Source organism: Muntiacus reevesi, chromosome 2 (genome assembly GCF_963930625.1).
Source record: "Muntiacus reevesi chromosome 2, mMunRee1.1, whole genome shotgun sequence".
Lineage (NCBI taxonomy): Eukaryota > Metazoa > Chordata > Mammalia > Artiodactyla > Cervidae > Muntiacus > Muntiacus reevesi.
The window spans coordinates 76,868,970-76,894,323 of record NC_089250.1 but is presented as its reverse complement, the minus strand read 5'-3'; the positions used below and the strand labels follow the sequence as shown (position 1 = coordinate 76,894,323).

At 52.7% G+C, this 25,354-nt stretch overlaps 1 protein-coding gene across 3 annotated transcripts in view; it reads left to right on the top strand.

The window, feature by feature from the left end:
- The window catches only part of NFATC2 (nuclear factor of activated T cells 2), a 158,982-nt gene that overhangs the window by 94,683 nt on the left and 38,945 nt on the right, over positions 1–25,354 (top strand). For all 3 annotated transcript variants that reach the window (XM_065922193.1, XM_065922191.1, XM_065922192.1), the window contains exons 6-9: positions 2,244–2,384; positions 15,905–15,960; positions 16,618–16,744; positions 17,974–18,663. In XM_065922193.1, the coding sequence (XP_065778265.1) occupies positions 2,244–2,384; positions 15,905–15,960; positions 16,618–16,744; positions 17,974–18,663 (1,014 nt within the window). The remainder of the gene's footprint in view (positions 1–2,243; positions 2,385–15,904; positions 15,961–16,617; positions 16,745–17,973; positions 18,664–25,354) is intronic.

The following is a 25,354-nucleotide window of genomic DNA, read 5'->3' as shown; positions in this document are numbered from 1 at the left end:
ACGCATCCAAGGCAGATCCAAAAAACTGGGCCCTGCTCTTCTAGGTGGTGTGACTGCTGTTTTCACTGCTAATAAATCTCCATTGATGGCAGCTCAATTAGGAAGTCACACACAACTCCTCTATTGAAAGAAAGGATTAATAACCCAGCCCATGTGGGAGAAATTAGCAGCTCCTGCCGAGAGACCTTTTTAATATGTGCCCATAACTGCGAGCCCCTTAGAACCACGCTGGCTGGCTGGGCCTTGGGAACAGAGAGCCTGGGCTGGGCCTGGGATGGGGAGATACTGGCCGGGAGGTCACTGAGAGTCGCTAGGCTATGTTTTCAGCGTACGGTGTCTGGGAGCGTCTTATCCACAGCAGACTCCTTAAAGGTTGCCGCGTGCATGGTTGCTGCTGAAGGCATGGGTTTCAACGTGGCTCTGGGCAGAAGGGACAGGGTGCTGGACCTGGAGGCCCAGGCTGGCCGGGAGGGCAGGGTTAGGCCTGCGCCTCGGGCCTCACGCACTGGCTTCTGGAGGGGGCGGTCCGCCGGCCCCTGGCACAGAGAGGGCTGGCCCTCTGCCCAGTCCTCGGGCTCTGGGAGGGACGCCAGGAGCTCAGCTGACTCACCCAGGGGGCGGGCCAGCCTTCGCGGCCCACGCTGCCGAGGCGAGGACCAGGAGACGGTCCCTCATGTCGGCTGGAGCCATTTCTCACGCTGCCCAGGGCAGGCATCCGGAGAGGGTCTTCATTCTTTCCTGCAGCCCGCCCTCCAGAAGAACTGGCTGGATGGAGGGGCAAAGGGAGGGGGGAGGGGTCTCTGGAGCTGGACAGGCCAGTTCTTGAGGGCTCAGATCAAATCTCAGCATCACCATAGCTGACTTCTAGGCTTCCGTTTTCTCCCCAGAGGCATATAATTTCATTATACTTCTTTCCTTAGAAGGTTACGATGAGCATTCAAGTATATCATAAACACTCAGCCTGTCCCATTCCTCATTACAGATACAGATGAGGATATAGAGATAGCCATGTAGAGATATTGAGATAAATATGTGTCAAGATATATTGAGATACATCTGTATCCATCCATCCATCCATCCATCCATCCTTCCTTCCTTCCTTCCTTCCTTCCTTCCTTCCTTCCATCCATCCACCGATCCTTCCACCCCCTCTACCCATCCATCTCTGTTCACGCATCAGTCTTTCCTTCTTACCTTCTACCCTCCCTCCTCCTCCATTCCCTCTCTCCCCCCCTGCCATCCACCCACCCATCCCCACATCCATCTCAAGCACCCCCTGCTAAGTCCTGGGCACTGGGCCCAGCCCTGGGCTCACAACACCCGCAAAGCAATGCTCCTCGCTTCCGGGCTTACTTCTTGCGGGGAAGAGATGAAATGCAGATGAACGAAGAATGCTACAGGTAGCATTTCTGAACTGGAAAGTTCTCTGAGCGGAACTAAGCAGGATGGAGCAGGATAAAGAGGAAAGAGAGGGGGAGGCACCGTCAGACAGATGGTCAGGTGGTCCTGCTGTTAGCTGCGAGGGGGGGCGGGCGGAAGGGTGGGGCGAGGAAGCCTCTCCTGAGGAGGTGGCATCTGGGAGCAGTGAGGAAGGCAGCCGTGCAGGCGAGTGCGGAAGAACCTTCCAGAGAGGAGGGCCTGAAAGTGCCAGCATTCAGAGGTAGCAGTGTGCTGTGTGTGTTTCAGAGACAGTGAGAACATTCTGGAAGCGTGACTGGAGGGGAGTGAGCGAGGGGAGTGCGAGAAAATGTGGTCAAAGACGTGATGGCGGTGAACTGTGTTCAGAATGGCGAATGAGTTCCGAGACCAAGGCGTCTCGGCTCTCGGGAATCAGGCCCTCAAGTTTACGTGCGTGAGCTGTGTGTGTGTGGCTGCCGTCAAGCGCAGGAGAGAGTGTCCTCTAGCAAAGGAAACCTCTTACAGAATGGTTGATTTGCCTATCCTTTTATTAAAAATATCAAATTCTTATTCTCCTCTCCTTCCTAAAAGGAGAGCAGGCATTGGTCTCTTGAGTCATGAAGATGAACTAACGCTCCTAACTTGTTGTTAGGAGAACATTAGCCCCAGAGACTTCGGGCACGTTGGCAAGAGCGTGGCGTTTGCAGCGTCACCGGTTGCCGGGGTGAGGGCCCCGCGCTGGCAGTGACAGAGGCGGGCAGCGTGCCCCGTGCCCCGTGCGACCGCGGGACGGTTCCGAGTGGGCGTCCCCGTCATCGCAGCGGGTCTTCTTCTCTCGCCCACAGCCCAGCGATCCGCCCACGAGCTGCCCATGGTGGAGAGACAGGACACCGATGGCTGCCTGGTGTACGGCGGCCAGCAGATGATTCTCACGGGACAGAACTTCACGGCCGAGTCCAAAGTCGTGTTCACCGAGAAGACCACAGGTCAGAGCGCCTTCCGCGCGCCATGCGAAAGGGGCCATCCTTGTCTTCTTGATGTTGGGGTGTTAGATCCCATCGTGGAGCGTTTTCCTTACTCACTCGGGAGAAATTCCCTGGTCTCCAGCGATCTTGATATCGACACGGTCCACTGTTGCGTGAATGTCCCATGGTGTATCTTAACTCACCCTGGCTTGTTTGGTTGGATGAGAAGGCTTTTCCCACCCCCAGCTCTTTTTTTTAAATTATTTTTTACACATAAGGAGACACCTTTTTTTTTTCCTTTCAGATTTTAGACTGTTATCGAACAGGGAGTAGCAACAGCACAATGCCTAATCGTACATGCGGGATATCGTACATCCAGGCCCTGGGTTTCCTGGGTTCACATCCTGCCTTTGCTGTTTACCCACTCTGTGATCTCAGACAAAATACCTGACTTTTCTCTGCCTCTGTTTCTTAATGAATAGAATGATTATCACAAGAGTTATTACCCCATGGGGTTGTCACGTGGGTTAAACGAGTTAATACGTGTCAGGTAATTATGACAACACCAGGTATGTTGTAAGTCAATAAACATTGGCAGCTTATATTTTTATTGTAACTAATACTGCGGTTAATCTGGTTATACTTGTAGGACTAATTAATTAGTCTTCTTACACATGAAACTCCACGCGTATCTTTTTTGTTTATGTTGGGTTTATTCCCATGTGGGATTTTGGGTAGTCATTTTGAGAGCTTTAAATACATATTGCTTTGTAGAATTCAAATTACCTTCCGGAAACTTACAAATTGGAAACTTCCACCAATACTGGGCCGGTAGTGGTTTCAGCCCATCCCGGAAATGCCCTGTTTTTTAATTTAAAAAGTCGTGCTGAATTAGCCCTTGAATTTTGCACCCTTTGCTATGAGAGGCTTAATGGACATGTGTATCCTTTCTTAATTTGGGCCGTCTGTTAATGTGTTTACCAATGAGGACGTGGTAAAAAGACTATGGTCTGAAGTAGGAAAAATATCAGGTTATATAATTTGCTTGATAGTTATGGGTGCTAGGCTGAGCTTTTTTCTTCTTCTTGCCTATGGACATGATCTCAGGTCAGATCAAAGGCAAGTTGATGTCTGTTTTTTGCCCTGAGCATGACCCACAGAAGATAACAGGCAGGCTGTCCACTGTGGGGTTTGCACCAGGGCGCCTCCTCTGGGGGTCGCCATTGACACGGGGTCATAGTGGGTCTGAGTGTCACTGAAAAGGCTGCACCCTCCCCCGTCCACGCAGAGCCTGCTCTTGGGATGGGCTGGCCCCGTGTGCAGGGTGTGAGAACTGCTTCCTCACATCATGGAAGCACGGTAGAAGGCAGATGATTTTAAAGAGGCTTGCTGATGCCGTTGCAATAGAAAAATGACATGAAATAGGGCCGTGGTGTGGGGAGACGGACGGATGGGTTTGAGCGGTTCAGAGGGCGCGTGGTCAGGCCCTGCGGGTGCGAGGGGCTATGATGGTGTCGTGAGGAGGAACATGGACATGTAGGTGGGTGCATTGCATCCGTCCTGTGGTTGCCAATCCTTTGTTTAACCGCCCTCCTCTCACCGGGCCTGAGGCTGCTTCCAACTTTGCGCTGCTGTAAGTGGCCCTGTGACGAGCCTCCTGTTCTTGCCTTTGGTCAGCTGGGTAAGGGCTCACGCGCTCCAGCCAGACGGCTTGCGTTCAAAGCCCAGTCCTCCTCCTTCCTAGCTGGGGGACCTTGGGCAGGTTGCTTAACCTCACTGGGCAGCAGTTTCCTTCTCTGTATAATGAGGATGGTGACAGTCACACCTTATAGGATGGTCATGAGATTAAGAGCATAAATGCTTGGTTCACTTGTCCCTCAGAGTCTGCAATGGATTGGTGTCAGGACCCTGATAGATGCCAAACTCAGAAAATGCACAGGTCCTTTGTGTACAGTGGTGTAGTATTTGGTGGAAGCTGTGTACATCCTCTCCTGTATTTTAAACCACTCTAGATTACTTAGAAGACCTAATAAGAGGTAAATGCTATGCACATAGTTGCCAGTGAGTGGCATGTTCAAGTTTTGCCTTTTGGAACTTTAACTTTTTTTGTTTTGAATATTTTTGTCTGTGGTTGGTTGACTCCATGGATGTGGAACCTACGGATACAGAGAGCCAACTGTATCTAGTAAGTGCTCGGTATGTATTAGCTTATGATGTTTGTTACTGTTATTTCCTAAGGTTGAGGTGGACATGTGGTGTCTTGGGCTTAAAGGCATTGCACATCTTGATATATTTTGGAGGAGGCTTTAGTTTTCAGGCGGTGAAACAGTGTACAATATTCTCTATGGCAAGAAGTTGCTGGGCTCTCATGAGACAGGGCAGACCTGTGTGGCTGGAGTAGAGGCTGGTTATCACCCGGAAGTGTTTTGATGAGCAGAGCCCAGAGCAGAGCAGTCTCCTGATGCCAGGTAGAGACACGGCCTTGACTTAGTCTGCACGTGAGTAAGGTAATAGGAAATCGTGGTGGGTTCTCAAGCAGGAGAGTGGCATGAAATGTAAATAGCCAAGTTAGTATTAGCCTCCCCAGCTTGGATGGGTCTCTAGGACCAGGAAATCATCCTGCTGGTCTTGTGCTGACTTCCACAAGAAGTGTGTGGCTTCAAGGCACCATACTGGCAGAGTGGAAAATGCTGAGAATATATAGACAGGCTGTTCTCCATGTTCAGGTGAGCAGTCTCCTTGGGGGGCTGCTGGAAGTATGGAGGGATGGCTCGGGGACCAGGTGCTACCCCGTTCCTTGTGGAGCTAGGAGCCAGACAGCTTTCAACTGTCCCGGGAGCTCACGTACTTGTGAGGCTACTCAAGGGCCTCAGATAGGTATTTGCTGGATGGATGGAAGGATGGAAGGCAGGCAGGCAGACATTTACTCTCCTGCTTTCCTTCTCTTGGTTTCAGAAGAAATTTGTCTACCTCTTGAAGGGAGAAAAATCAGAGTCTCTTTCAGCTTTGAAAAGCTGCGTGTTAATAAGAGGAGTGATGACGTTTCCTCTCTGTGGGTGTGCCCTTAGCCCGCTGCTTTCTGCATCTTGTCCCATCTAACCAGACAGACAGGTGGCTGAGCCTGGAGAAGCTGGGGGACTTTCCTGCAGATGATATCCAGCATCATCTTGTTATTCAGCTTCCCTGGACCTCCGATTCCAGGCAGTGAGTTACCAGTTTTCCCTCCCAGAGTTAAACGCATCAGCAAGCAGTGGGCACGCAGTGCATCGGGAGGGTTCCTGGTTACTTTCACGGTCTCTCCAGCATTTTCCTCGTTCAGGCCGTGGGTCACTTATCGGACACATACTGCCCCGGGCATAGGCCTCGTGGGCAGACTTTGGGAGGCTTGTCAGCTGTGGTGGTTACCAGCGTAGCTCTGAGGTCACATGGCCTGAGTTTGAATCTGTGATCTGTGCGTTCGGTGGCTTTCCCATCCTGGGTAAGTCATCTCACCTCTCTAAGCCAGCATTTCCTCTTTTGTAAAATACAGATAATTTACTTCACTTGAGAGATGGGGAAGTTAAATGAGATGATACAGATTAGGCTCTTTGCATGGAGCTTGGCATTTTAGGCTCTATTATTAGCATCTTGCATAGATGCTTGTTAAATATTAGCAGTTGTTATTATATTTAGACTGTGGAAGGACAAGGCTGAGTATGATTTTATCTCCTGGAACCAGGAGACATTGAAAAACAAGAATGAGTGATAATAAACTAGGTGCCAAGCCTTATTCTGAGCCCTTGATAGGTATTAACAACCTGATTCCTCATGACAGCTCTAGAAGATAGCTACTATTCTTTTCTTTTTTTTCCCCTTTTTGCTGAGGAACTGAGCACAGAGGGGTTAAATAACTGAGTAAAGATCACACAGCTGGTGAATGGCAGTGCTGGGTTGGCCCCTCGGGAGCCTGATCATTAGCTATTCTACTCTGAAAAAGGTCAGAACCAGGTGAGTCTGCCTGGAGATCCTTCAGCTGCTCTGAGCCACTGACTTGAGCCATTTTGTGGTGAGATAGCCTCTTGAGTTCTGCAGTGGGTCACTGAGGGCAGGGGGTCCTTTTAGGACTGTCCGATGTCTAACTGAAAAGACTCCTGAGTGGATGCGGTCCCTGGACCGATGCCAACGACAGGCTGGGGTGCGCAAGGTGTCCCTGGACCCGGAGGAGTGGAGGGCTTCCCTGGCGGGATGTCTGGCCCCCAGAGGCTCCGACAAGTTGTGGGGGGATGCCCTTGTATTCGCAGGGAGCTGGTCTTGCTCTTTTGACCCCAAGCACTCGCCGCCCAGCCCGGGACCGCCTTCTGCAGGGGGAATCCCTGTTGCTCAACTTCTTTTTTCCAAAACGGCTCTGCGTTCCCATCTCCATGGACAGTTTGGCTGGCCGGGCCGCTGCGGGGTGGGGCGGAGTGGAACAGTTGAAGTTTTCCAAGGAAGGGGAACCCCAGCTGGTTCTCACATTAAGGAAAGGTGACAGCCTCCCGGGCTAATCTTAGCCCCCACGTTGGGTCATCCGCACCACCAGCTCCAGTGTGCTTTTTATAGCCGTCGACTGAAATGGAACTGGCAGTTTCCACTCCAGCGGGATGACAAATTGGAGGATGGTGGAAAAACAGTAGGAGAAGGGGAGCGTGGTGTTTCTTAAGTTAGAAAAGCTCGGTGTTTTGGAAAGTGGCATCTTATTTATAGCAGCAGTAATAATAATGATTATTATATTGTTTTTATTACTATTTTTAATGATTTGCAGGACTTCTAGGGGCCCGCGTGAGCTGGCCCTGGCCCGTCTGTCCGATTTCAGCCCTTTGGGCTTGCCCCCTGACTCTGGGGCCTTAGCTATATTGTCTTCACTCTGTCCTCAGACACCCCACTCTCCTTTCCATCAGGGGAGCTTTGCTTTTGCTATTTCCCAATGGGTTGCATCCTCCCATTTCTATAAGGTTCAGCTCAGAGGCGACGTCCTTAAGGTGCCCCTCCTTGACCATCTGCTCCAAAGGTGCTCGACCTCCCCTCCTTGCCCTGCCCTGCCCTCTCTGAAGTTCTTAGCTCTGTGAGAATCACCTTTTAAAAAAACCAGTTATTTATTAATATTTTGCTGCACCAGGTCTTGTGAGATCTTTAATCTTCGTTGTGGCGTCTGAGATCCATATGTGCAGCATGTGGGATCTACTTCCCCGGCCAGGGATTGAATTCTGCATTGGGAGTGCAGGGTCTTACCCCCCAGATCCCCAGGGAAGTCCTATCTACTGGAGAGATCTTGTCTGTTGTTGTTGTTGTTGTTTTTTGCTCATTTATTATCTGGACTCACATTTAGAGTTCCTTGAGGGCTGGAACGTGGTGTTTGCTGCTGAGTCTGCAGCATCTGGAACAACCCTGGCCCTCAGTAGGTGCTTATGGTGGTTGTGGTTTAGTTGCTAAGCAGGTGCTTATACATGTTGCCGAGTGAATATATTTAATCATCACACGGGCCTGGAGAAGCAGGCAGCATTAATCCCATTTTACAGATGAGGTCACTGAGGCTCACAGAGGTCAAGCCATGGGCCCCAGGTCAGCTCCCAGCTGGTGACAGAGCTGGAATCCCGGGAACATTTATCATCAACCCCAGAGGAATCTCTCGAGTCACATCCATGAGGACAAAGAGGAACCCCACAGAATGATCCGTAGCTTCCTATTGACCATTTTCAGTAATTGCTGAAAAGCCTTTCTTATATTCTCTGAAATGTAAGAAATGTGTAACCTCCCCAGGCAAAGTTCACTCTGGGAAGTCCAGGCTGTTCCTGACTTCAGCTGGTAACCCTGGCCCCCGGCCACCCAGGCCTCAGGCGGAGTCGGGGGTCCCAGCAAAACATTGCAAAACAGGAAAAAATCTAAGGACACAAAAATAAAAGTGATGTGGCAGCGGAAACGGGGTTGCCATGGCTCTGCGCGACTCGCCGCGCCTGGGTGGGATCCAATGTTTTGGAAGGTTCCTCCACATGACACAGAGTTTTGGAATTTTTCAGCTGGTAAATCTTTCTTAATTCAGCCCCCCTCCCTCCCCCTGGCCCTGGCCAAGTAGCTCCGTGGCCCTCTGAGTCCCGCGGGGGCGTAGGCTGGAAGCGTGCCTGTGTCGGATTACTCAGCTTTGAAACTTAAATTGTTTGAAGAGAACTTGTGTTTTGTTTTGCTGGACGGTTTCTTGGACCAGTCTGATGGCAGAGGCTCCTATCACCTGTTGAGAGGGCAAATTGATTTTTTAGAAAGAAGGCGTGGGTGGTGGAATTGGAATTCCCTCTTTCCCACTGAGTCATCACATCCTAATGTGAGTCATTTTATGACTTGGAGGTTCCCAAAGGTTGTATTTTGAGCTTTGTTTAATAAATATAAATGCATATGCTTAAAATAAAAATTTTTTTGCTAAATTAAGTACTTTTCCATGGATTCGTCCCCTGGAAACATTGGAACTCACTAAGAGAAGACACCTCCTCTTCCCACCTGTTTTTCTCCATGGGTTTGGCTTCACCCCATCTGGTGTCTTCTGAAACAATTGACTTGGTCTGGGAGTCTCTCTGCCTTGGACTTGCCTCTGGGAAAGGTCAGCCTTCAAGCTGGGCTTGACCATGACTAAGGCTCTGTAGACCTTTGCCCTTGGTGACTCATGTCCGCGGTGTCACAGGTCCCTTGGGCCAGAGCCCACCACTTACACACAGCTGGCTGGGACTTTGAGCGTTCCCCCAACAACAGAAGTCAGATCGCAGCTCAGGAGGCCCCTACCCCCCCGGAGATAGAGAAAATGGTCTTCTTTTCAGAGGGCTGAGTGTTTGCCCAAACTCCAGCCTTCTTGTGTGCAAGAACAGACTTTGAAGGATCTTGCTATTTCAATGCCTTAAAAAGAGGACATGAGTTTTCTAATTAACATGGGCCCTAGTGTTTTCACCGTCAGAAATTGTTCTTGGCGCCAACAGACTTTCTGTAATTTGCAATTAGCAGGCTGGAATTTCCACCCCCGTTGAGAAAATCATATCTTTTATTAACGAACTGTCTGACACCCTCTTGCGTTTTTTTTTTCCCTATAGTTTTGGTTGCATACTTTTTTAAAAAGTAAGAGTGGTATGTGTTTAAGGGCAAGCAGGCTGAATTTTGGACCATCCAGCAGATTTGAAGCCTGGACAGACCTCATCGTATGTGCTTTGGGACTTGGTTTCCCCATCTGTAAAAGGGGGTTTGGTGGCATCTGGGTCATAAAAGGAGGTCGAGGATCTGAAAGCCCTGGGCCATGGTAGGTGCCCAGAAGATGTCAGCTGACTGTGCGCGTGTCCCCTGGGAGCTCGGTTTACTTACCTGAGTAAGGCCTGGGTTGTCTTCTTGTCTGGGAGAAGGGTCCTTGCTGGCACAGGTGAGCCTTTCCCTGCCTCTCAGCTCCCAGCCATCAGACGCTGCTGTCAGGCCTGATGCGATGGAGGGAGGCTGACGAACGGCCCGCCCCCACCCCATCTTACAGATGGGAAGCCAGCTCAGCGAGGTGGGCAGACTTCCTTGAGTTGACAGCACGCGTCAGAGGAAGGCTGGGTCCCACACCCCCACTTCCCGGTTCCCTGGATGGCCGTGTGAGCTGGTGGAGGGCACCTAGGGATGACAGCCCATCGCGGAGACGAGGTGCCCCTGGGCTGGGGCGAGAGCTGAGCTGAAATCTGGCCTGCATGCAGACGACGGGCTCGTGCTCTTCTGGCCTCGCTCCTCCACGCCCTCGGCCCCAGGGGCTCCGTGGCTGCTCCCTAGATGTTTATTAGAAACCTACTGTGCACAGGTCCTGTGCCAGACCCTGGGGGCATATGACCACGGAGGTCCCTGCCCTCGGGGCGTGGCTAGTTTCAAACTTGCCTGCAAGCAGGTCTCCTTGAGATGAGGGGAGTGCTGTGAGGAGAGGAACCAGTCCCAGGAGCAAGACCAAAGGGTCTGGAGGTTAAGAGAAAAATACAGGATGCTAACTTAAATCCAGATTTCTTAGTTTGAGTGTGTCCCACGCAGTGGCGCAGAGCTTGGGACATACTGGTAGTTAAAAAAGTACTCCTTGTTTTCTGAGATTCACATTTAACTCGACAGTCCGTATTTTTGTTTCTCATATCTGGCAACCATGGACTGTGTAGTCAGGGAGGGCTTCCCTGAGGAGGTGGCTTTGTGCGGAGCCCTAAAGGTGGGAAACAGGGAGCCAGATGGGCGGTCGGAAGAGTGTCTGAGGCAGGAGGAACTGCCCCGGCCAGGGTCCCAGCCTGGGGCTGAGCCTGGGGTGTTTAGGGAACTGAAAGCAGACCCAGGCCGCTGGTGCAGGGTGAAGGCGCGTGGGACACCAATCAAGCCTGCGGAGGTCGCGGGGGGCGGGGGTCAGGTCAGGCTGCGCCCTGTGGACGTGGCGAGGAGTTTGCCTTTCCTTCCAGAAGCGAGTAGCTGTCGGAGGCTTTTAAGCAGGCAGATGTCATGATTGAATTTACATTTTTAAGATTGTTTTGGAGAATGAGCTCGGGGTGGAGGCGGGCGGGGGGGTCGCTGAACACTCACTGCAGTTGTGCAGATGGGGACACGGGGCTGGGGGGGAGGTGGGGCAAGCCTGCCGAGGAAGTGGTGAGGCGGAAGGAAAGAGGGGAGGTGTGGTCCACTCAGTCGTGGCTGACTCTGTGACCCCGTGGACTGTAGCTCTCCAGGCCCCTCTGTCCATGGGATTTCCCAGCAAGAATACTGGAGTGTGTTGCCATTTCCTTCTCCAGGGGATCTTCCCGACCCAGGGATCGGACTTGCGTCTTCTGCATTGGCAGGCAGATCTTTACCACTGAGCCGCCTGAGAGCCCAGTGGTACCATTCTGGGTGGATGAAATCCTGAGGGTCCGTTCCTGACCCCCCCACCCCTCATCTGCTCGGCTCATTAAGCCCGTGCATCCAGAGAGCGTGAGTTTTTCTGCTTGTTAAGCAATCGTAAAGAGCAGACCCAAATGACTTCAGCCATCTTCATGGCGAAGGGAGCTAATTTTAAAAAGCAGAGCCAGGCCTGGGAAGCATCACACGCGGTTCCCTAACCCAAACTGACACTTTGATTTCCTCCCGGTTCGCCTGGAGCCCCGTGGCACGCTCACCGGCCCCAGCGAGGACGAGCTTGCTTCCCTTCTTCTGAGAGCGTGCTCCTTTCTGCGGGGGTGCTGACGTGAGCCCACCGCTGACACGAGGCTGACTGCGGAGACTCCAGCCTGGACCCGATGCTGCCCTGCTCCATCAGAGGGTTCAAGAGCTGCCTACAAGAACTCCACTAAGCCAACTGTTGGGGCCATCCATCCACAGACCCCCTGGCCCAGGGCCGCGTGTGCTCCTGGCACCACGGCCAAGTTAGAGCAGAGACTGGGATGTTTCTTGAGCCGTGTGCTTCCCACCTCATTGTTTCTGTCTTACAGAGCCTTGCTGAGGCTTCTGTAGACCCAACCTCTTTGCCCAAAGGAGCTGGCTCTTTTAGCCTCTGAGTAAAGACTTGGAAGAGCCTATTTTGTGCTGGCTGCCAGCCCCTGTTAATTTAGGACAGGGGAAGTTTGCCCAAACATCTGCTCGAGAGACCGAAGTCCTTTATTTCATCTCAGCCCAGAGCAGTAGAAGCAGACTTGATCTTCTCGAGCCTCTTCTGTTCTGGGCAGGTTTTCCCAGTCCCGGACCTAGGGTAGCAACCCGGAGGTGGATTACCTAAAATTATCTAGAACTTGGGCTGAGTGGCTCTGGTTGAGTTTGATTCCTTGTCTGCACCTGTAATAACAGGCTCCTTCCTTCAGTCAGTTCCCTCAAAGGATTCTTCACTGACACGCGGTGATTTCTCTTTGTGGGGTCTTTTTGCAGAGTGGCCAGTAGCCGGCCATTTCCCAAGCTCTGGCGATGGGCTGAGTGCCGGGGAATCCCGAGATTGGTTTGTGCATTTAGTCCACCTGTGTTTATTGAGCATCTATTGAGCGCCAGACACATCGTCCCGGGGAGAAAGCAGAGAACGAGACCGCGGTGGGGCCCTGCTCTCTGGGAGCACGTCCCCACCCTCCATTCAGGCAGCCAGGCCAAATGTCTAAAACTGCCTTTGGGGCCTTAAAAAATGGAAATAATGGTGAAAAGACCCATATTCGAAGGGAAGGAAAAATCAGGCACTGTGCCACCTCTCAGAATTATTTTTTCAAGAGCAAAATCTTTGTTTCTAGGTGAAATTTCATCTTGAAATGTTAGCAGCTAATTAAAAAGCCACTAATCCATCCTATAGGCCAGTTGGCTTTCAAAAAAAAAGGGCTGTGGTAAACTACACCCTGGGCTTCCCGGGTGGCTCAGACCGTAAAGAACCTGCCTGCAATGCAGGAGAGACCTGGCTTCATCCTTGGGTCAGAAAGGTCGCCTGGAGAAGGGAATGGCAACCTGCTCCGATATTCTTGCCTGGAGAATTCCATGGGCAGAGGAGCCTAGCAGGCTACAGTCCACGGGGTCTCAAAGAGTCAGACATGACTGAGTGACTAACACACAAACTACACATAACATAATACTGATCGTTTTAACCATTTGTAGGCATATCATTCAGTATGAAATGCATTCACAATGCTAAGTAACACAGCACTGCTTCAGGACATTTCCCGTTTCTGAAACAGGAGATCTGTGCCTGTTAAATAATAATTCTCTCCTTCCTCAGGCCCTGGTAACTTGGAGTCCCTTTTCTGTCTCTATGAATTGGCCTGTTCTGTGTGCCTCGTATGAGTGGGACCAAACCATATTTGTCCTTCTGTGTCTGGTGTATTTCATGTTTTTAAGGTCTATGCTTATAGCACATATCAAAATTTGCTCCCCTTTAAGGCTAAATAATATTCCACTGTATGTATCAGTTCAGTTCAGTCACTCAGTCATGTCTGACTCTTTGCCACCCCACGGACTGCAACACGCCAGGCCTCCCTGTCCATCACCAACTCCTGGAGCTTGCTCAAACTCAAGTCCACTGATTCGGTGATGTCATCCAACCATCTCATCCTCTGTTGTCCCTTCTCCTGCCTTCAGTCTTTCCCCAGCATCAGGGTCTTTTGCAGTGAGTCAGTTCTTCGCATCAGGTGGTCAAAGTTTTGGAGTTTTAGCTTCAGCATCAGTCCTTCCAATGAATATTCAGGACTGATTTCCTTTAGAATGGACTGGTTGGATCTCCTTGCAGTCCAAGGGACTCTCAAGAGTCTTTTCCAACACCACAGTTCAAAAGCATCAATTCTTCGGCTTTCAGCTTTCTTTATGGTTCAAGTCTCATATCCGTACAGTATGTATAGACCACATTTTGTTTTTCCCTTTATCCACAGATGGTCACTTGGGTTGTTTCCATCCCATGGACCTCTGTTTTCTTTGAAGAAGCACTTTTCTGCTTCAGCCACCACTTAGGTTATAACTGTTACTTACTGCAGCGATGTAATAAACTCTGATCATGTCAACAGATGACTGAGTCCTGGGGCAGGAAATGAAGTCATGGCCCCTGAGGGTGTCCTATAGGATGGGGGAGGCAGTAGGACAGGTGATGTGGGGGTACCCAGAGGGGATAACTTGGTCCAAAACAGGAGACTTCAGCTGAGTCTTGAAGGCCAAGCCACCGCCAGTGCCTACCTACCTCCATTAACTTGGAGGAGGAGCTGCATGGGCCCGGGAATCTGGAACCACGTGATACAAGAACTCGGTCCAGCCAGTGAGAGGCTGAGGAGGAGGGCGACACCCCAGACATCAACATTGTTCCTTTCTTGGGTTGATTTGCTGCTTGATCTTCTGGCACAGCTCACACTACAGCTAGTGAGGATGTGGTTTTTGATGAGGACCTGTGCTTAGCTCAGACTGCCATCTGAGAGGCGGACACGTGTCTCTTCGATGACCTGTGACCTGTCTCTGATTTTAAAAAAGCGAGGGTTTTCTCAGAAGAGCTCTGTCCAGGGCTTCGCACACTGGACGTACCCTGTCTTGATGACTTGACTTCAGATTCCTTGACGTCTGTCCATCCGTCCTCTCTTGCTTCCTTTTGAGCAGCGGCTAATGTCAGCTCCTGGTTTTCCCCTGCCCCCGTCAACAGCCTTTGGAGCTGCTGACACTTTTGTACATTCAGACATGAAATGTTTACTAGGCACCTACCATGTGCTGGGTGTTGGTGAGACGGTGGCAACTCTAACTTGGTTTCCTCTGCAGGGATCTCTTCCCTTTGGGCATGAACCTGTGTCTCCCCTCATCATTTCAGGACATGCAGACTGGCTTGTTGGAGAGGGCTCCAGCCGGCTTAGTGCTTGTTCTTTCTGCAGATCTTCTCGATTGCATCAGCTTTGGTGGCAATCACAAGTTTTTGTTATTTATTATGTTGGGAAATAGGTCCTCTACGAGTTGAAATAATGCTTGGAAACTCGGTTTCTTTGGGTAAACCTGCTGGTCCAAGACTACATGGTTCAAATCTAACCTATCACAGAAGCTGCTAATCACCGTGCTTGCAAAGAGAGGTGGGGGTCCTTTGGCCAAATGTCGGGACATGGTACATACCCAGCCCACCTTGGCGAGTTAATGCTACACCTGAGCAGATCAAAGGCCCTGAGCAGTCGTGCAGTAAAGAAATCCACTTGCCTGACTCTGCCTTTGCCAAATGCTTACTAGCTGGTAGAGCTCGCTTTCCTTTCTCATAAACCCATTTAATATTCTTCAGAGCCAGTGCTCCACAAAACACCCTGGAAACACTTGTGGAAATGATTTGTTTCAGCCCCAAACTGCCCACTGGCTGATGTAGGTGGTCAGCAAAAGAAATCTATTATTTGCAAACGCAGAGTTTTGTTTGGCCCAACTTGTTGGCCTCAAACTGGGGAGCCAGTGCCCTGTTCCAGGGAAGGAGGGTTTACCACCGAAACCTCTCCACGCCTCTTGTGATGAGTCACGTGAGAGCCAGGCTCTCTGTTGGCTAAAAGGTGGAGGGTGGGCGCCCGTGTTCTCTCCCTCTCCCAGGCCTCGCGAGCCAGGACATTGTTTAAACCTCCAAGGACAGAATATGCGAGCCACCTGTGTTCTCAGACGATGGAGAAGTCATGTCTGGGACAGCCACGGGTCTGTAATGGGGCCCCTGTGACCAAGTCTTGGCATATGCAGAACATTTTGGAAATAGTCTTTGGTTGAACAAAGCATATTATAAAGTAAAGCATATAATAATCCTTGTATTTTAAAGAAAGATGTAGATATTTAAATGTGGAGAAAAAAAGATAATGGTTTTGGGATGATGGACAATTTCTATTTTTTCCCTGATTTTGTAGCGTTGCCCAGTTTTCTATTGTCCATGTGCCTTCTCTTTGCAAAATGAAATATGCGTTTATAGAAACAAAAATACGTATATGTACATACATGCACACCTAATGCAGACACGCGGGTGTACTTTACTGGAGTGATCAAACTTAGAAGCCAAGATCGGTATAAGTTGGTGAGTTTTTGTCTTAAATCTTCGGTTGCTAAGAATTCCTTCAAAGTCTGTCATTTCTAAATTTTTTCAGATGGGCAGCAAATTTGGGAGATGGAGGCCACGGTGGATAAAGACAAGAGCCAGCCTGTAAGCACCCAGACATGCTGACCGGAAGGATGTCCTGTCCACCCCACACCCTGGTGTTCTCTTTCCCTCTTTTCTCTTCTTCCTTCATCAACATCCCAGTGCTATGGCCCAAATAGGCGTTTAGTGGGTATTGACTTGACGAGTGAATTACTTGTTTCCTGAGCATCAGACCCTCTGATTTGTAACAGTGACATCTTAAATATACTTTGATAGAGTAAGTAGTAAGTCATCTTTGCTGCAGCAGAAAAGTCAAGTTCCCTTTAATTAGAATTTTGCCTGTAAGCCTGCAGGTTATGTCATGAGCCTTTTTATTTTTATTTATTTTTATTGAAGTATAGTTGGTTTACAATATGCTGTTGGTTTTGGGTACACAACAAAGTGATTCGGTTATGTACGTGTATACATATGTATCCATATTCTTCTTTTAAAAAATTCTTGCCCATTATAGATTATTACAAGAGATTGAATACAGTTCCATGTGCTATAGAGCAAATCCTATTTGTCTGTTTTATGTAGAGTACTGTGCATCTGTTAACCCCACACTCCCAATGTATCCCTCCCCACCAGTCCTTTTAGATGGGCTGGCTCACTGTGCTTAGGACCTTGGACAGGAGTTTACTTGCGGTTGCAGTTAAATTACTGACAACTTTCTTTCAGAACATGCTTTTTGTTGAGATTCCTGAGTATCGCAACAAGCACATTCGGACTTCAGTGAAGGTGAACTTCTATGTCATCAACGGGAAAAGAAAACGAAGCCAGCCTCAGCACTTTACCTACCACCCAGGTAAGGAGTTCTCTCTGGAGGCCCCTTGGGCATGAAGAGGCAGCACTGCCTGTGTGCGGGTGAGGACGCCTGTTATCTGCTGGGCGACTTTGGGCAAGTGACTCACCCTCTCTGAGCCTCAGCTTCCTCATCTGTCAGGTGGCACCTTCCTTATGAGAGCTATAGAAATCAAATGCATGTAAAGTGCTTGGGACCGTGTACATCCATGATATTAGCTGTTGTTATTACTATTTTGCTTTGCAAGGGCAGAATAAGAATGGGGCACATGCAGGCTTGTTTACTGGAAGATGGCAAAGTTGCTGACTCCTCTCTCTATCGTAGATCTGACCATAATAGAGGCAGAAAGTGAATATGCTGTAAAATCCAGATCCTTAGGGACCCCACCGTAGGTGGCCACTTGACAGATAAACAGTTACTGGGCGGATCACCAGGCCAGGAGGCCTCATCCCCACCGAGCACCGCCATCCCCAGATGGGCAACGAGAGTCACGTCTCATTCATCCCTTTGCCCACTCAGCGCCAGGTCCTGTTTAGGGTTGGCCTCCCTGGTGGCTCAGACGGCAAAGAATCTGCCTGCGATCCAGAAGACCCAGCTTCCATCCCTGGGCGGGGAAGGTCCCCTGGAGAAGGAAATGGCAACCCACTGCAGTATTCTCGCCTGGAGAATCCCATTGACAGAGTAGCCTGGCAGGCTGCAGCCCATGGGGTCGCCAGAGAGTCGGACACGACTTAGCAACTAAACATTAACAACTATTCAGGGTGCTGGGGTCCCAGCATTGAACAAAAAGGACCCAAGAATCCTCTAGTGGGGGACTGAGATAATAACAGCACGTGGAGTGCACAGACATTTCAGACGATGCTGAGTGTGGTGAAGGACGGCAGGCAGGGAAGGGATGGGAGCTGCCAGGGCAGACAGAGGAGGCGGAGGCATAATTTTACATCAGGCTCTTGTCTGAGCTCTCCCCTTTGGGGGAAAAGACAGCACACATCCCAGGGCTGGTGGGAACCCACCAGCCACCTGCCGCTAAGAGAAAGACCTGTAGTTCAAGGCCATCCAAGGTAAGATTTCTAACCTAAGGCAGTTGCTCAGGGGGAGCCTCTGGCCCGAGCCCAGGTCTTGGGCCCCGCCCGTCTGGCCTCCCGAGGCTGTGCTCCCACCCGCCCCCGCCCACCCTCCGTGCCCCGCGCTGGTGGCGCTGAGAGCGGTCCGCCCGTGTGCTCTTCTCGCAGTCCCGGCCATCAAGACGGAGCCCACCGATGAGTGCGACCCCGCGCTGATCTGCAGTCCCGCGCACGGGGGCCTGGGGAGCCAGCCCTACTACGCGCAGCACCCGATGGTGGCCGATCCCCCCTCCTGCCTCGTGGCCACCATGGCGCCCTGCCAGCAGTTCCGCTCGGGGCTCTCGTCCCCCGACGCGCGCTACCAGCAGCAGAACCCGGCGGCCGTGCTCTACCAGCGGGGCAAGAGCCTGAGCCCCGGGCTGCTGGGCTACCAGCAGCCCGCCCTCATGGCCGCCCCGCTGGCGCTGGCGGACGCCCACCGCTCCGTGCTGGTGCACGCCGGCGCGCAGGGCCAGGGCGCGGCGCTGCTGCACTCGGGCGCGGCCAACCCGCAGGCCTCGCCCGTCATCCACTACTCGCCCACCAACCCGCCGCTGCGCTGCGGGAGCCACCAGGAGTTCCAGCACATCGTCTACTGCGAGAACTTCGCGCCTGGCCCTGCCAGGCCCGGCCCGCCCGCCGGCAGTCAGGGCCAGAGGCTGAGCCCCGGCTCCTACCCCACCGTCATCCAGCCGCAGAGTGCGCCCGGCCCGAGAGCCGCCAAAAACGGACCCCCGGTCGCTGACCACAAGGACGTGCTGCCCGCGGGCGTGACGATCAAACAGGAGCAGAACTTGGACCAGACCTACTTGGATGACGGTAAGAGGCGTGTCTTCCTCCTTGTGCGTGAGCTCCGTGCCCTGTAGCCAACCCCTGCCCCATGAGCTGACTGTGTGGCCTGGGTAGCCGCCTTTACCTGTCTGGGGCCTCCGTGTCCCCCTCTGTAGATGAAGGGAGTTGAATAAGGTGACCTTTGAGGCCTCACCCAAGTCTGTGCGTGAATTGTTGCCCAGCGGGAGTTTGGGGTGGGCGTTAGGGGTTTAGTTGCCCCCTCCCACAACCATGGCAACAGAAAGAGCAAATGAGGGCACTTCTGACCCCAGGAGTGTGCCCCGGGTCACAAACCGGGTCCTTTAGCTGCTTCCACTCTCTCTCCATCTGCTAATTTTAGACCGAGAATAGGGTAACAGAAAGGAAGGAAACCTAAGCTTTTATTCCTGGAGAGAAAGAAGAAAAAAAAAAACCTCCCACTATATAGTCTTCTGTTGTGTATTTAGGGGAGGGGCTGGGGCGGAGGGAAGCGGAGATCTTGAAGGGTGGCTGCCTCGGAAGGGCGCATGAATGGGGGCTCGTGGGCAGGCTGCAGGCGGTCTCCACCACGTGCCCATGGAACAGAGCCGCGCATTGATGCGAGGAAGCAGCGAGCTTCCGCTGTGGTGAGCCCAGCTGAGGGGCTGGGGGGGCCAGAGGACAGATGCAGAGGCAGCTTTATGTGTCTGTAGGTGCCCGAGTGGGGTGGAGGGGCCCAGCCAGGGGGCAGACGTGTTGGGAGTGGCAGTGTGGGTGACGTTGGTCTCTGATCGCAGCGAGGAAGAGCGAGTTGTGTTGGCAAGACTCACCTAGGACCAGCCAGGTGCCACTGCAGGGGCAGAGAGGGCAGGGTGGGCAGAGAGGGCAGGGTGGGCAGAGCGGCCGTCCCCTGGGGAAGGACGGAAACGGGTGGCTTGGATTTCTGCATGAGAGAAGGGACGCCTATCCCACTGGCTGGCATCTGCAGCTCGCCCTTGAGTGGCAACAGCATCTGAGACACCCTGAAATGTCAGTTATTCTGGAAAATTTACTCTCGGGAATGCAGCCAAGGCATAGGAAGTAAGGCAAAAAGCGTCGAAATAGCCACAACAGTTATCATAAAGACCGGGTGCTAGATGTCAGACACAGTGAGTGCAGGACGCTCACTCAGAGACTGTTGACTGACTTTATGCAAAGTTTTACAATCTGCAATGCCTTGTAGTTTCCACGTCCCCTCTCTAGTAAAACTGTCTTTCAAAAACTTCTCCCGAAATGTATCCAGCAAAATTTCTGAGAACCTCTTAGTTTAGAGTCAGACTGCCCCAAGTGCCTTACAAAGGTGACCTCAGAATACTGCTGAGTTAGTCACTGAGCTGTCTGGTCCTGAACCTTCAAACGCAGGTTGACTTAGGGGCACTGTGCTGTTCTAAGAAGAGAGACCCAGGCGCCATTCATTCTCTAAACGATGTATACCCGAAATGGCGAAGGTCAAGCGTTCGCGCTTAGCTGCAAGGGGGCTATCGTGTAGGAAACTGCACTGGTGTGGAGTGCCTTCCCGTCCGAGATGGACAAAGTGGGCTGTAACCCGACCGCGCTCCGCGCGTCTGCTCGGGGCTGGGTCAGGCAGAGGCGCTCCATGAATAAGTGATGCCGGAGCAGGGGCTGGAGCTGTCCTCCCCTGACTCCTTCCGCGCTGCTTTGGTCTCTGGAGCAGGAAGTGTGCCGGCCCCTCCCACCCGGCCCGTCCTCCCCCGACACAGACCAGCGCGAGCATCTTGGAAAGAGAAGGGGGTCGGTCGCTGGTTCTCTGTCATGCATCAGGACCCACGGTCACGAGTAAGCTCTGAGCACCTCTTGTTGCCCCAGACGCAGGCTTGTGTTATGAGGGAAGCAGCTGAGCGTGGAGATCCTTTGGGCCCTCCTGCGTGTCTTTCTGAACACAGGCAGGTTCAAGGTCAGGGTGAGGATGGCCTCCCAGAGGGTCAGTAACACGAGTCAGCTCTAGGGCTGTCTTGGAGAACCAAATACAGTGAACCTGCTTCTCCGGGTGGAGCCTTTTCTTAAGTACAGTCTCCATAAGCCCAGGCTTCCCTGTTGGCTCAGTGATAAAGAATCCGCCTGCCAATGCAGGAGGCACAGGTTCAATCCCTGGTCCCAGAAGATGCCCTGGAGAAGGAAATGGCAACCCTCTCCAGTATTCTTGCCTGGGAAATCCCACGGACAGAGGAGCCTGGCGGGGTACAGTCCATGCGGTTGCAAAGGAGTCGGACACGACTGAGCAACTAAACAACAAACCATAAGCCCAGTTCCCTGGAATTTTAGGAGGTATTCTCTGAAACGAGGGTTCCGTGGCTGGAAAAGGGGAGAAGCAGTTGATAAAACCAAGTTTTTATGGCACTTGTTTACTGCAGGGCTTCTCAGAGCCTTTGCTGGCCTCGTGGACATTCTCATTTTCTAAGCCAAGAGAGAATTGCTCCATCACCTGGACAGCTCCAGGGGTGCTGCTCCCGCTGGGGTTGAGTGTACAGCCCGGCGGGCCTGGGACCCCGTCCCCTGACGTTCGGGAAGAGTAACGTGGAGGCCTCTGAGTTCAGAGGCAACCCTGCCCCGTCCCGTGTGCCATATTCAGGCGTCACGTTTCTGGGGCCAGAGCGGGACACAGGGCCGGGGACGATCTCCACCCCTGTGGCCCCAGAAGGCAGCCCCGTGACCGCTGGTGAGATGCTCTGCCTGACTGGTGGCGTCCCCAGGGCCCTGCCCAGCCCCGGGCCCTTCAACGGGAAGGCGCCCGTGTGGCCGTCGTGTGCTCAGGGCTGAGCCCAGCCTGCCCCGCCGCGGTAGCCGCCAGGAAGAGGGCTACAGCATTGGCTGCCAACTGCTGGCTTTGACGCCCCTCTCGCAGACGCCTTCTGGCCGGTGTACTCACAGAACGTTCTCAGGCTCCCCCATTGACCTCGTAAAGGTGGGGTTCAGACCGGCCAGCTCCCTGACGTTTCTTCCTGACCGGTAAACTGGAAATCCCGGGGTCATCTCTCTAGTCTGTCTGGGAGGCCTGCTCGGTCCTTTTCATCCCTTTGATCAACTCCCCCGTGGAGATCCCCCCACAAAATACACTCTGGCTGCCCGAACTCCAGCAGAAGGTGCTCCTGGGGGCGGGGGTGGGGGCTGTTTCGCAGATGCCATTCCTCTGCCTTGGGATTTTGGCAGACTTGACTTTCCTCGATCGTTTTGTGAGAGCTGGGCTGATGTGCTTTGAGGGTCAATGGAAGGTTCCGCAGCTGGAAAGGGAAGGGGTCACCACGGAGGACTCGGGTCCAAATGCAGACGCGTCACCGTAGCAGTGGCCGCAGCGCCTCGCGAGGTCCCGGGAAGCCCCGGCCCTTGGCTCCCGACCCCGGCGCGTCTGGTCTGTGTCCCACCTGGTCCCACTGCTCTCCTCCCCAAACCGCATTCCTGCACTCAGACGCTGTCTGTCTTGGCCCCCGCTTTTTTCCCTTGGAACTCCAAAACGCAGCTTCTGCTTTCTCCACTCCAAGGACTCGAGGCGTTTTCCAAAAGTCTCTTTCTGAGTTAGCAAAATAAGTGATATTCCAGGGCCAACGTATCCTCACTCCTCTGCTGTGTGCCTGTCTGGACCCAGGCTTTCTTTCACCGTTCTGAAATGCATGCTTTGCACACACATTCACTGTTGGGTTTTTTTTTTTCCCTCTCTCTGTCTCACTTGTCCCCTTCTGTAACTGGCTTCTTGCTCTAAAGCCCCAGGCTGTACCTGGGAAATACCTTCAGCTCAAAACAGTAGCCTGATCTGAGCCCTGAGCAAATCCTTCCCTCCCTCCTTTCCTGCCCCTACCCGTCCGGCTCCTCTCCTCCTGACTTCCTCTCCCCTCTCCTCCATCCTGATTTAACTGGTCACCTTCACTGTACCCTGCTGGCTCAGATAGTCAAGAGTCTGCCTGCAATGCGGGAGATGCGGGTTCTATCCCTGGGTCAGGAAGATCCCCTGGAGAAGGAAATGGCAGCCCACTCCAGTACTCTTGCCTGGAAAATCCCATGGATAGAGGAGCCTGGCAGGCTGCAGTCTATGGGGTCGCAAGAGTCAGACACGAATGAGTGACCTCACTTTCTTTCTTTCTCTGTAGCAGGCACAGTCCTGGGACTCAGGGGCACGCTAGTGACAAGTCAAAAAAGTCCCTGCTCTCGTGGGGTGTTTTCTGGGTAAAGGAGGCAGACGTTAGCTCAGAAGGTAACAGGCAACTGTCTTGCGGACGGCGGTAGAAAGCCACGAGGGAGCGCACGCAAGGCCAGGAGCCAGAGTGTGGCCGGCTGGGGGCGGTGCTGGCCCTGAGAGGTGGGCTCCAGGGAACGTCTGAGGGAGGCTGTTTCAGGGAACGGAGGCCGCAGGCGGAGGCTGTGAGCTCAGAGGTGTGGGTTTTCATCCAGAGGGCGCTGTGAACTGATTTCCCTTTAGAAGACGTCACTGGCTGCCTTTGGACAGTGGGCAGTAGGGAGGCGAGAGATGGAAAACAAGGGGTTTGCTTCCTTTCAGACAAACCCCGATACAAAAGCAGTGAGCCCCGTGGCAAGGGTTGTGGGGGGAGTGTGCAGGGGCGGGGCGGGGCACGTTTTACAAAATGCTGCCTTGCACGTCCTCTCCGTAGTGCGGTGGTTTGAGACGGAACTAGAACTGCCAGAACGGGGTGAGTTTACAGGGAGCTCTGACCCCCCTCCCTGCCCAGAGCTGAGGGGCGGCTGCACGCTCACCCCCAGGGCACCTGCCTGCGGCAGTGTGTGTGCATGCTGGGGGCGGGCTGGCGGGAGAGGCTCCGGGAAGCGGGGTCTCCAAAGAGCGGCGGGTTTGCAGGTCCTCAGGCTGTCCTGCCACGGGCAGGGTGGCGAGCCTGCTCTGGCAGCCTCGAGGCGCTGCCACAGACAAGAACGCCAGGGACGGTGGGGAGGCTTGGACTCAAAGGAGACCCTCCGTCCCCTTATCTTAGGGAGAAGGATGAGGTCTCAGTGATGGCCAGAGCCTCTGTCAGTGGCTTTTAAGGATGGCAGACAGTGTGTGTGTGTGTGTGTTTATAGATGTCAGAAGAGCACAGACCAGTCTGTCTGGTTGTGAATCTACTTTTCTCTTCTTCGTAGGAACAAAAAATCATTTCTCAAAATACATTAAGTTTGATTATTTCTACATATTGAAATACAGACACACTCGGAAATCAGTGGTGTATGCTGAATTTTACCAGGTGGGCCGCCGTGTGGTTAAACCACCCGGGCTACCGGGACACCAGATCTGGTTAGAGCCCGGAGCCCCCCACAAGGAGTCTTCCGCCTTCTCCACAAAGGCGCCGTGACCCTGCCTTCCGACCCTGAGAGTTCGTTTTGCCTTCTTGCAGAAACAGAAGTCACGCAGCCACGCTCCCCTGTGTCTGGCTCCCTTCCGTCAGCTGAGATCCAGCAATCCTGGGGGTAGTTGAGGCTCATTCACTCTGTTGTCCATGGAGGGAATTTTCTATAGCCTCTGAGTCCATGTTCCTGTTGATGGAGAGGACCGGGCTGTTTCTCATTTTACGGAGAAGCCGCGTGAACACTCTCGAACTCTTCTTTTGCCCTCCACACAGAGGGTCAGGAGTGAAGCCCTTGCCAGATGGTTTTCCAAAGTGGTCGTACCAGTTGCGATGCCCACCACAGTGCAGGGTGGAGCAGTTTGAAGGGTCGTTCACTTTGCATCTTCTGACTCTGGGGCCAGCTCTCATTTCTGATGAAGAGGCCCAGTTACGGGGGACTGCAGACCCAGGGGCAGCAGGCTATGTGGGTATAGCAGCTCTGACCCCTGCTTGGACCAGGTACTTAAACTCTGTGGGACTCTGTTTTCTCCCCCTGAAAACTACATCTCCCGCTCAGATACTCAGGTTGCCAAACACACGTTAAGGTCTGCGCTTGTAAATATGGTTCCTAAAAGACGTTCAGCAGTTATCTCTTGCTCCCATGATAGTAACAGTGGTCATCCTAAGAGCCTGCTTCCCTTTAGGTTTCTTGTGGTGCCTTCTGCAGCCTGGCCTTTATTTTGGTCACTTTAATGCCTTTTTGTTCTATGAGACTCCTTCACGTGGACAGAAGGTAGGGAAAAGCCCCAGAGAAGGCACTGATCTGTGACTCTCGGTGGCTGCCCTTCCAGCCCCCAGAAGTGGAGGGTCCATGCACTGTTCACCTTGGGGCCCAGACACAGCTCAGGTTCAGTTCCCTGGTGCCTGCTCTCTTCCTGCCCCGGGAGAGAGCTGGACAGGGTAGAGTGAGCCCCAAACTGGCCCATGGCGGCAAGGCAGCCCCCAGGAGCTTTTTCTTGAAACTTGGGCACCGCATGGGTGCATGGGAAGGAGCTGGCCACATCTTGCGTGATTCTCCGTGGAGGTGCTTGCCTGGGGCTGCCAGGCAGTAGAGCCAGAGGTGCAGCCGGCCACACGAAATGTCTGCGGGACAGGAGTCTGCCCGCAGCGCTCTGACCTCCATTTGGCCTTTTTTGAATCTTCACCTTCCCTTGTTCCTGGTTCTCAGGACTTACTTGCCATCTCTGTAAGACACATTGAATGGAGCTTTGAATAGTAGGCTTCGTACTTACTTGTGACCTTGGGCAAGCAACTAGCTTTGCTGTGCCTCAGTTTCCCCATCCACGGAATGGGCATGATCCCAGCTCCTCCCTTATAAGGCGGTAGTGAGAGTGTAT